The 11,972-nt window shown below is 33.4% G+C and overlaps 1 protein-coding gene across 1 annotated transcript; it reads right to left on the bottom strand.

The window, feature by feature from the left end:
• Nucleotides 1-8,784: 8,784 nt before the first annotated feature.
• On the bottom strand, nt 8,785-10,963 carry LOC139508549 (uncharacterized; the record flags this gene model as incomplete). The annotated part of the gene is given in 2 exon segments (XM_071295973.1): nt 8,785-9,425; nt 10,859-10,963. Coding segments are annotated over 2 exon segments (218 nt in total), but the record flags the coding sequence as incomplete, so codon positions are not given.
• Between the last annotated feature and the right edge of the window lie 1,009 nt (nt 10,964-11,972).

Raw genomic sequence — 11,972 nt, 5'->3', positions numbered from 1 at the left:
ACAACACACTGTAAAAGTTTCTTTGAGAAAGCGCAGGTGGGATTTTTTTTATTTTCATTTATGTTCTAAAAGAAATGCACTACGAATTAATTGTGTTCTCGGACCTAAGAGGTGAAATCTGTAAATATAGAATTTGTACTCTGGCAACTTCCCTTAATGATTTGATGGTGTCAACTTGTCAAATAGCATGAAACTAAAGGATTTAAACTTTTATTTTATAGAATTTCTGCAAAAACGACCAATTTTGGCATTTTATTGTCAAAATAGGCATTTTATAACTTTTTCAATATTGATGCATAAATGGCATCCTGACTTTCTATCTGACAGGTTTTAATGTGTCAATATTTGTGTTTCTATGCCTTTATCTGCTTCTTTTACTTATTTATGAACTCTGAATCTACAGAAAAGAAATTTATCTCAGATAAAATGTGCAAAATGTGTTGTATAAATGACCCTTGTCTAACGCCTTGTTCGGATGCAGTCAATAGTGGGGAACTTGGTATATAAAATTTGATGTCCATATTAGAGACCTCACTAAATTTGTATCAAATGCACTTTACAATGTCTATTGTACCTGTTTCATTTCACATAATATATTTCTTTTCTTCTGTAGGATAGCAAGTGGTTTAAATATAAGCCTGTTGAGAATAAATTGCATGCAAGTTTTTCCCTAAAAAGGCAAAAATCTTTGTTTCAGCCCATACTGCTTGTAAGAAAAGTTAATTGCAAGAGTCTTTTTGTGTTCAGATTTGTTGTATCATGTCACATGAGTATAGAAATGATAAAAAAGACACAAATTTTTATTTCTTATAGCCTCAACATGCACTTTTTAATGTAAATATGTGGCAAGGCCTAAATTGACCCTAAATTTTTTCCAGTCTTACTTGGCCTAAGACCCTTTTAAACTAATATGATATGTTATTTGTAACTTTTCTTTCCATTTAAAGTACTTTAAATACATATGTAAGGATTATTTATAACCAAAAAGCTTCACAAATTTAAAATTGCTGGAAAATATTACATCTTCATGTAAGGCTCCCCTTCATTGAAAAACCTAAATTTTTAGGGGCAGGCTCATATAAATTTGACTTTTGAATAATTATGCCAAGTCTGATAAATCAAATGAGTACTCTATTGCTTTTAGTACATGATAAGTTATATATTAAGGCATTTAAAAAGTATTTTTTTGCAATATTTTAATTTTCAAAGCCCCAAATGTTGATAGTTGAAATTTTTCAATTTTAACGTCAAAATTTTACACGCAAAGATGAGTATAGAACTTAATTTAATGTCTACAATATACATCCTATTGACATGAAACTTTGTAAGCAGTGTTATAATACATTAAACTTTGTTCATACCAAGTTTTTGTAAGATTTGTCAACTCTTTCTACCCTATTAGGTCCGAGATCACCATTGTCGTCCCTTGATTTTCGTTGTCCACAAATATAGTCCCTAGTGTTGAGGGTTGGTTACTTGCCATTAATTTTTATACCCCTTCCAAATTTATTTCTCCATGTTCAATGCCTCAAATTGCAAGGAGGGGGATGAAATTACACTGTAAAAAAATTTGGGTCCAGAATTTTAAAGGAAAGTAGTGATTTGGTCCAGCTGAAAAAGGTTGAAAATGAGCACTTCGGAAGCTGTCAAAAGATTTCAAGACGCCCTAAACATAAAATTGTCCATATTTTGAGTTAGAGGCGATGAAGTTTTCTATAAATTTGATATAATTTGTCCCAAAAGTAGTACAACACACTGTAAAAGTTTCTTTGAGAAAGCGCAGGTGGGATTTTTTTTATTTTCATTTATGTTCTAAAAGAAATGCACTACGAATTAATTGTGTTCTCGGACCTAAGAGGTGAAATCTGTAAATATAGAATTTGTACTCTGGCAACTTCCCTTAATGATTTGATGGTGTCAACTTGTCAAATAGCATGAAACTAAAGGATTTAAACTTTTATTTTATAGAATTTCTGCAAAAACGACCAATTTTGGCATTTTATTGTCAAAATAGGCATTTTATAACTTTTTCAATATTGATGCATAAATGGCATCCTGACTTTCTATCTGACAGGTTTTAATGTGTCAATATTTGTGTTTCTATGCCTTTATCTGCTTCTTTTACTTATTTATGAACTCTGAATCTACAGAAAAGAAATTTATCTCAGATAAAATGTGCAAAATGTGTTGTATAAATGACCCTTGTCTAACGCCTTGTTCGGATGCAGTCAATAGTGGGGAACTTGGTATATAAAATTTGATGTCCATATTAGAGACCTCACTAAATTTGTATCAAATGCACTTTACAATGTCTATTGTACCTGTTTCATTTCACATAATATATTTCTTTTCTTCTGTAGGATAGCAAGTGGTTTAAATATAAGCCTGTTGAGAATAAATTGCATGCAAGTTTTTCCCTAAAAAGGCAAAAATCTTTGTTTCAGCCCATACTGCTTGTAAGAAAAGTTAATTGCAAGAGTCTTTTTGTGTTCAGATTTGTTGTATCATGTCACATGAGTATAGAAATGATAAAAAAGACACAAATTTTTATTTCTTATAGCCTCAACATGCACTTTTTAATGTAAATATGTGGCAAGGCCTAAATTGACCCTAAATTTTTTCCAGTCTTACTTGGCCTAAGACCCTTTTAAACTAATATGATATGTTATTTGTAACTTTTCTTTCCATTTAAAGTACTTTAAATACATATGTAAGGATTATTTATAACCAAAAAGCTTCACAAATTTAAAATTGCTGGAAAATATTACATCTTCATGTAAGGCTCCCCTTCATTGAAAAACCTAAATTTTTAGGGGCAGGCTCATATAAATTTGACTTTTGAATAATTATGCCAAGTCTGATAAATCAAATGAGTACTCTATTGCTTTTAGTACATGATAAGTTATATATTAAGGCATTTAAAAAGTATTTTTTTGCAATATTTTAATTTTCAAAGCCCCAAATGTTGATAGTTGAAATTTTTCAATTTTAACGTCAAAATTTTACACGCAAAGATGAGTATAGAACTTAATTTAATGTCTACAATATACATCCTATTGACATGAAACTTTGTAAGCAGTGTTATAATACATTAAACTTTGTTCATACCAAGTTTTTGTAAGATTTGTCAACTCTTTCTACCCTATTAGGTCCGAGATCACCATTGTCGTCCCTTGATTTTCGTTGTCCACAAATATAGTCCCTAGTGTTGAGGGTTGGTTACTTGCCATTAATTTTTATACCCCTTCCAAATTTATTTCTCCATGTTCAATGCCTCAAATTGCAAGGAGGGGGATGAAATTACACTGTAAAAAAATTTGGGTCCAGAATTTTAAAGGAAAGTAGTGATTTGGTCCAGCTGAAAAAGGTTGAAAATGAGCACTTCGGAAGCTGTCAAAAGATTTCAAGACGCCCTAAACATAAAATTGTCCATATTTTGAGTTAGAGGCGATGAAGTTTTCTATAAATTTGATATAATTTGTCCCAAAAGTAGTACAACACACTGTAAAAGTTTCTTTGAGAAAGCGCAGGTGGGATTTTTTTTATTTTCATTTATGTTCTAAAAGAAATGCACTACGAATTAATTGTGTTCTCGGACCATTGGTGGCCTTATCTGTCATCTGCTCTTTGGTAGGGTTGTTGTCTCTTTGATATATTCCCCATTTTCATTCTCAATTTTATGTTTTATTACGTATCACATCAACAGTTCGTAATCTTCAATATTAATAAAGCTGTAACTGTTTACCAGAAGAAGAAGAAGATATAAGAACCGTTCCGTTTTCAGAGAGGAACCATTGGATTTTTATAGGTCAGTATGATTCGTTGGCTATTTATTATTACCAAAAGTAGATATCAATGCACCAGCTAAAATATATATCTTGATGTCATGCGAGAATGAATTCGGAAAACAAACACAAATATTTCTTTTATTTATTTTCTGAATTGAAATTCCATACGGTGATTTTCTAGACATTGCACAAGATCATGCCATGTAATACTTTTTATCTTAAATCATGTACAGCAACTAATATTAGAGCGTAGGAAGACTGCAGTTCAGTACATTGACTTTATAGAATGAAAACAGTATAAGTTTGTTTGTTTGCTTTTGTTCTCGATTACAACGTAATTGCAGCTAGAGTTCAGTATTTATTTATTGTATGTTATTTTATCTTCATATACATGGTAAGCAAGCAGCATATTAATCGAAATTGTAATAGGTATATAAACTAGAGGCTCTAAAGAGCCTGTGTCGCTCACCTTGGTCTATGTAAATATTACACAAAGGACACAGATGGATTCAAGACAAAATTGTGGTTTGGTGATGGTGATGTGTTTGTAAATCTTACTTTACTGAACATTCTTGCTGCTTAAAATTATCTCTATCTATAATGAACTTGGCCCAGTAGTTACAGTGGAAAATGTTGGTAAAATTTAACAAATTTTGTGAAAATTGTTAAACTAGAGGCTCTAAAGAGCCTGTGTCGCTCACCTTGGTCTATGTGAATATTAAACAAAGGACACAGATGGATTCAAGACAAAATTGTGGTTTGGTGATGGTGATGTGTTTGTAGATCTTACTTTACTGAACAGTCTTGCTGCGTACAAATATCCCCATCTATAATGATTGGCCCAGTAGTTTCAGTGGAAAATGTTAGTAAAAATATTATGAAAATTGTTAAAAATTGACTATAAAGGGCAATAACTCCTTAGGGGGTCAATTGACCATTTTGGTCATGTTGACTTATTTTTAGGTCTTTCTTTGCTGTAAATTATTGCTGTTTACAGTTTATCTCTATCTTTAATAATATTCAAGATAATAACAAAAAAACGGCAAAATTTCATTAAAATTACTAATTCAGGGGCAGCACTCTAACAACCAGTTGTCCAATTCATGAAAATTTCAGAGCAGATAGATCGTGACCTGATGAACAATATCAATCCCAATCAGATTTGCTCTAAATGCTTTGGTTTTTGAGTTATAAGCCAAAAACTGCATTTTACCCTTTAGTTCTATTTTTAGCCATGACGGCCATCTTGGTTGGTTGGCCGGGTCACTGGACACAATTTTTAAACTAGAGACCCCGATGATGATAGTCGCCAAGTTTGATTTTATTTGGCCCAGTTGTTTCAGAGGAGAAGATTTTTGTAAAGATAACTAAGATTTACAAAAAATGGTTAAACATGGACAATAAAGGGCAATAACTCCTAAAGGGGTCAACTGACCATTTTGGTTCTGTTCACTTATTTGTAAATATTACTTTGCTGAACATTCTTGCGGTTTACAGTTTATCTCTATCTATAATAATATTCAAGATAATAACCAAAATCAGCAAAATTTCCTTAAAATTACAAATTCAGGGGCAGCAACCCAACAACCAGTTGTCTGATTCATCTGAAAATTTGAGGGCAAATAAATCTTGACCTAATTAACAATATCAACCTCTATCAGATTTGCTCTAAATGCTTTGCTTTTTGAGTTATAAGCCAAAAACTGCATTTTACCCCTATGTTCTATATTTAGCCTTGGCGACCATCTTGGTTGATTGGCCGGGTCACTGGACACAATTTTTAAACTAGATACCCCAATGATGATTGTGGCCAAGTTTGATTTTATTTGGCCCAGTAGTTTCAGAGAAGATTTTTGTAAAAGATAACTAAGATTTACGAAAAATGGTTAAAAATGGACTATAAAGGGCAATAACTCCTAAAGGGGTCAACTGACCATTTTGGTCCTATTGACTTATTTGTAAATCTTACTTTGCTGAACATTTTTGTAGTTTATCTCTATCTATAATTATATTCAAGATAATAACAAAAAATAGCAAAATTTCCTTAAAATTACCAATTCAGGGGCAGCAACCCAACAACCAGTTGTCCGATTCATCTTAAAATTTCAGGGCAGATAGATCTGGAACTGATTAACATTGTATCCCTGTCAGATTTGCTCTAAATGTTTTGGTTGTTGAGTTATAAGCCAAAAACTGCATTTTACCCCTATGTTCTATTTTTAGCCATGGCGGCCATCTTGGTTGGTTGGCCGGATCACCGGACACAATTTTTAAACCAAATACCCTAATCATGATTGTGACCAAGTTTGATTTTATTTGGCCCAGATGTTTCAGAGGAGAAGATTTTTGTAAAAGTTAACGACGACAGACGACAGACGACGGACGACGACAGACGACGGACGACGGACGCCAAGTGATGAGAAAAGCTCACTTGGCCATTCGGGCCAGGTGAGTTAAAAAGAAGATGTGGTATGATTGCCAATGAGACAACTATCCACAAAAGACCAATATAGTTGAGATCTAAAATAAATTGTTTAACCCTGCCACAAATTCTTCTGTATGTCAAGTCAACACTCTCGTCAGTTCTAAATATGTGTTTTTCATTAAACTAGTACTCGTTTGAGTTTAGGGGCCAGTTGAACCCCCATTTTAGGACTTCGGTTTGTTTCTGCTCATTTGTCGGGTTGCTGTCTCTTTGAATCATTCCACATTTTCATTCTCGATTATATACATGCACCTTAATATAAAAAAGAAGTTGCGGTATGATAGCCAATGAGACAATTCTCCACAAGAGATGTTCTTTCTTTTTTATTTGCAGTACTCGGAGTTCATTGTAGACACATTATAGTTGTGTCGTAATAAAAGAACCTACTGCAAGCAACACAAAGTCATCCCATATTACTTTTTCTTTATTGAACAAACTGAATAAACCATATAAAAATAATCTAAAACTGGGCAAGCAAGTCGAGTGAAAATTTAATTACATTAGAAACAAAAATATCGGATATTACTTTGGAAGGCACACAATGGACTATCTACATGTACATTGATCGGTTGATGAGCGCTACGTCAAGCACCAAATATTACAATTATGCTTAGGGTGACAATTCGTAAATGTTATATGAATGAACTTGTAGCTTGATGTATGCTTAACCGAAGTCCTGTTTTGGAGTTTAATGTACTAGCTTTAATCTTCAGGAAGACATAATATGATTTTACTCTTAGAGTCCTCCATGCTATTTCTTATACCAATGTGACCTATCGAAAAGACCATTAATCGGGTTTGTAGTAACACGAGCAACACGACCGGTGCCGCATATGGAACAGGATCTGCTTACCCTTCCGGATCACCTAACATTACCCCAAGGCCTACTTCGATTCGTCCAACTCGGTTAACCCGAGTTACTCGAGTTGTAATCGAAGTACCCGAGTTTTTTTTTCATTTTACAACCCTCGAGTTAACTCGATATCAACCCTGTCCCTGATATAATCGAGTCGAGTTAAACGGCAATATGGCGACGAAAGATACGGGAGTGCTTTTCCAAAATATATTTTTACGATTTAAACGGATTTTAGCCATTTTATGTGACGAAATAGAAGTTTAAGTGTTCAATTACAATAGTCACATTAAAACACCGCAATATATATCTTTTGTATTATATCAATGTCCATCAATAATTGTTAATATTCTCTATAATGTACACATGTGAACCTCCGTTATACTTTTCGGGAGGGAGGGGGCAAGGTGGCGTTTACTGTTCTTGTGTTCTGGGTGTTTTTTATGCATTGTTATCGGCTATTGTGAATGTATGTCTAGCTGTTAAAATCAGTTCACTGTTCTCAGGGACTTTCTATATATACTTAGTATAGAAAGTCCCTGTTGTTCTGCTCTTATTAGGACCCCCTTTGCCCCTTTCCGTAATCATAAACTACATGTATATGCTTAGCCTACACGCAGCCATGTATGGGGTTTATAAGGGGTCTGATCCTGTATCCCAGGGGAAAAAATCATCGAATCCCGAGATCCGAAATAAATGAAAAAACTTTGCATTTCCCGCTGAGGTGAAAATACATGTCCCTGGGCAACAAAGTTGTCAATAATTGTATTAAGAATTTTGGTTAGAATCAATTATATACTAAATTGCGATCATTTATTCATCATCACTATAATATGGTTTAGTATCGTAAATTCATCCATGCTAATATAGTAAACAATGGACCCTTAGTAACTCTCTATCAGTTTTTGCTTCGATTGATGCGCTCTTGACGCATGCGCAATCAGACTTAAAAATGTAACTCGAGTAACCCGAGTTGGGCGAATCGAAGTAGGCCCTAGTTTTTGATTGGGTTCGTGTTGCTTATTCTATTGATATTAGCTTGTGTACTATTTTTCATCTGTTTGTCGTTTTCTTTTTTGAGCCATGACCTTGTCAGTTTATTTTCTATCCATGAGTTTGAATGTCCCTCTAGTATCTTTCGCCCCTCTTGTGAATACAATTGTTTTATTTGATCATGAGCGTCACTCATGATCTTTTTGTAGCTGAAACGCAAGTATTTTATTCCGGGATCTTTGATGGGTTTATTTACATCAACAGGATCGATGACACTGCTGTTGGAGGTTTCCTCTCAGAGGGTACCACCAGCCAAGTATAATCAGCACGCATGTGATCACATGAATCATCAATCAACGGTTATATAACGGTAATAACTATAAATATTATTAATCTTTTTACAAAACCTGATTATTTTTTTGGGGGAAATACTAAGGATACTCTTGAAATTGACAGCAAAAATGTATACATATACTTTAACTGCTATTGGTTAAAACAAAATAGACAGTAAGATAGTAAGGAAACGAAATGAAAAGTGTCTTGTCTAATTGTCTTAGAACAATATATACATTTATTTACATTCATAGAATAAAATATAGCAATGAGCCAAAAATGCACGATTTTCATAAGCAAAACATTAAATAAATGTTAATTTTGATTTTATACAGTGTGTCATTGTTTTTGTCAATGAGCTGATGTTGCTGTTATTGGCATTGGTACTTGTTTTGTTACTGGATTCCTGTACCGCTTTTTAGGTTCAGGTGGAGACTTCGACGAGCCTGAATCTGATCTTTGACGGAAACTTTCGGATTCTGAGACAGTTGGTTTTCGAGCGGATTTTGCTGAAACTGCTCTTGGTCGATCCGACTCCACTACGAGGCCTTTTTTAAAGTCTTTTTTCGATCCTGAGTCTGTTCGATTCCTAAATTTGTCTGAACTGGATCCTACACGAGGTCTGAATCCAGTTGGAGAATCCGCTTTTGGAACTGACAACGATGTTGCAAGTTTTGATTTAAAGATCTTTTCTTCAGCCTTACACATATTAGTTTTTGAACTAGTTCTGTGGATGATCATATCCATTCTCTGTTCATTTGCCGACTTAAGCGGCCTCCGAACTGAAAGAGTCCTCGTCACTTCCGGTGCAATCTGCTTCCGGTATGTTCATTATCTTTCTTTTATTCTTGTGTAATGGTTCATGTGTTTTTTAGTCGTAGTCCATGTCTAGTCATATCTAAATCCTCGAATTCAATCGATGTCCTCCTTTCTCCTACAGAGCCTGGTACCAAGGTAGTGGCCTTTTTCTTTGCTAAAAAAATAATAATACAATTACCACATATTAGTATATTATTGCAACAAAGAGGCATTCTTTTATAGTTTTTTTTATGTAGCTGATCATTCGAAAAATAAGTTTCGAATTTCAATTAAGCTCACCTTTACGTTTAAATCGTGCCTATGGCAAAAAAGAAACAAAAGAACCGATTTGGTTTTTCCTTTTATCGTACGATACGCAGATTATGGAATTTGTTTTGTCTGACCAAGGTAGAGTTACTGTAACCTACATATTCCTATTCATAAAGCTGACACCAACATTAACTTAGGGTGCAACCATTTAACTTCAAGGGGGGTATGGTTTTTTGTCCGATTTATATTTTGTTTTGTTTTACGACGCTATTAATAAAATTATTTTTTCAAAATAATAAAATATATGCCTTTATGGATAAAATCTGGATTCAGAATATTTTTTTTTTTTTGGTCATCTACTTGAAAATCATCAAATTGGGGATCATATATTTGTTTTAGGAAAAACCATACCCCTCTTCCCTAAAGAACATGATGTAATTAGTTTCCCTTCATTATCAAATGCTTTTCAATGCAAACACTATAATCAATTCTTTTGAAGAATCATTTGAAAAATAGTACAGTTTTCTGAAAGCGTTGTTTTCCAGAATAACCACGACAAAGCTTGGTGTCAATCAATCTAGTTTGTATCACAATTACACCTTCGCAGGATTTTCTTAATTGTACCTACTTGTGTCGTAGAATGGTCCTCAATCTTATATGACATTTTCAATTCTTCAATTGTTGATCTCACCAATTTATCTTAATTTTTCGATCAGATTTACTAAATACTTTGCATTTTTTTCTATCTCTCAAATGTTGTATAAACCGCTTGGTCTTACAGGTAAACTTAATCTGTCATACTAAAATGAAACTTAATACCAAACAGAGGAGACAGATACCAAAGGGATTTTCAAACTTAAACTTACAAGTCGAAAACAAACTGACATTGTTGAAGGCCGTACGGTGACTTATACTTGTTAATTTCTGCGTCATTTTGGTCTCTGGTGGAGAGTTGTCTCATTGGCTATCATACCACATCTTCTTTTTTATATTGACAACAACTTTGTCAAATACAAAAAAAAATACCAAAAGGCAAACAACAAATTACGAAACACCACATAGAAAACTAAAGATCGAGCTACAGAAACTTTTCAATGAACCTGGCCTTGAAGTCATAAAACTTTTGAAATTGTTTTTTGTACTCATACTCCATACTCATACTCATACTCCAAAATCAACCAATCAAAATGCATGATTTTTTTGCTCCCGAGCACTGAGCAAAGTTTTATGACTTCAACCCCAGAGGTGATCTCAATTGGTCCCGATGGGTGAACAGAGCACTCATCAACTTTTTCTGTATTTAGTATCTTGTATCAGACTAAACATAACATTGCTTACCTCTTCTTTCTTTTCTCTGTTGCACAAACCGTTTAGCAATATCCGTATTGTTCTTTTTCCAGAATACTATTAAGTCTTTTAACATCTCATCTGAAAGCTCTTCATCTGAAAAACGAAGTAATGAAAAATTTAAGACTACAAATATTCCAAACATGTTTATCACGAATTTATTTATTATCACTATTCTACGAAATTTTCTTTTGGTCTTTCTGACTGATAATTTCCTTTCTCAATACAGTAGAATGATATGAAAAAATATCGCTAGAAACTAATGGCGCACGTGCTGTTGTCAATGAAATTAACAACGTCGGCATAAGTAAAATAGCAATAAACAGATTATCATTGGTCATCTCAACTCGATTGCTTTTCTAACTTTCGCCGTACAGGATCGTTGAAATGACCAACGATAATCTATAATTATCGCTGCTTGTTTGCAAACAGCACAACTTTGTTTATCCATTTTTACCTGAAAAGACAAAGAGAAAATAGGAAAAACTAATGGAGAAAAAAAAACAATTATGTTTAGGTTCATTTTTGGTATCTACACTGTAAAAATAGAGTTTAGAACCTAAACACAATTCTAAGCACATCATTTGTGCACTTTTTTACATGTTTAGGTCTAAACGTGTCTCAGTACAATATGTTTATGATTGTGTTTATAATCGTGTTTAGTTTAAAAGTATGTGTTTGATTTCTAAACACTTTCATTTTTAAACGTGTTTAAATAGATATTATGTGCCTACTGAGTAATGTGTTCAGAAATTATACACAATCCTAAACACGTTTAGATCTAAACATGCAACACAAGTGTTTAATTCTAAGCACGACTTTTTCAGTGTATAATACATATTATTTTCAAGCTAAGGATAGAATTCATTAAGAAGCTTTGACCGCTTTTTACAACTGTTCAGGCTTCAAGTGCTTGCCAATGTATTCACTATCCATGAAACCGATATGTCATACTTGCCGAACATTTTATGTCATGTGAAAAGTTTTTAAATGTTTATACTTTGAGTCATTTTTTAACATTTATGTTTTGTTAATCAAACTGACCGCGATTATTACACAAATATAAAAAAAAAGATGTGGTGTGATTGTCAATTAGAAAACTCTC

Source organism: Mytilus edulis, unplaced genomic scaffold (genome assembly GCF_963676685.1).
Source record: "Mytilus edulis unplaced genomic scaffold, xbMytEdul2.2 SCAFFOLD_998, whole genome shotgun sequence".
NCBI lineage: Eukaryota > Metazoa > Mollusca > Bivalvia > Mytilida > Mytilidae > Mytilus > Mytilus edulis.
The sequence above is the reverse complement of the archived record's forward strand: the minus strand, read 5'-3'. Positions and strand labels throughout refer to the sequence as shown.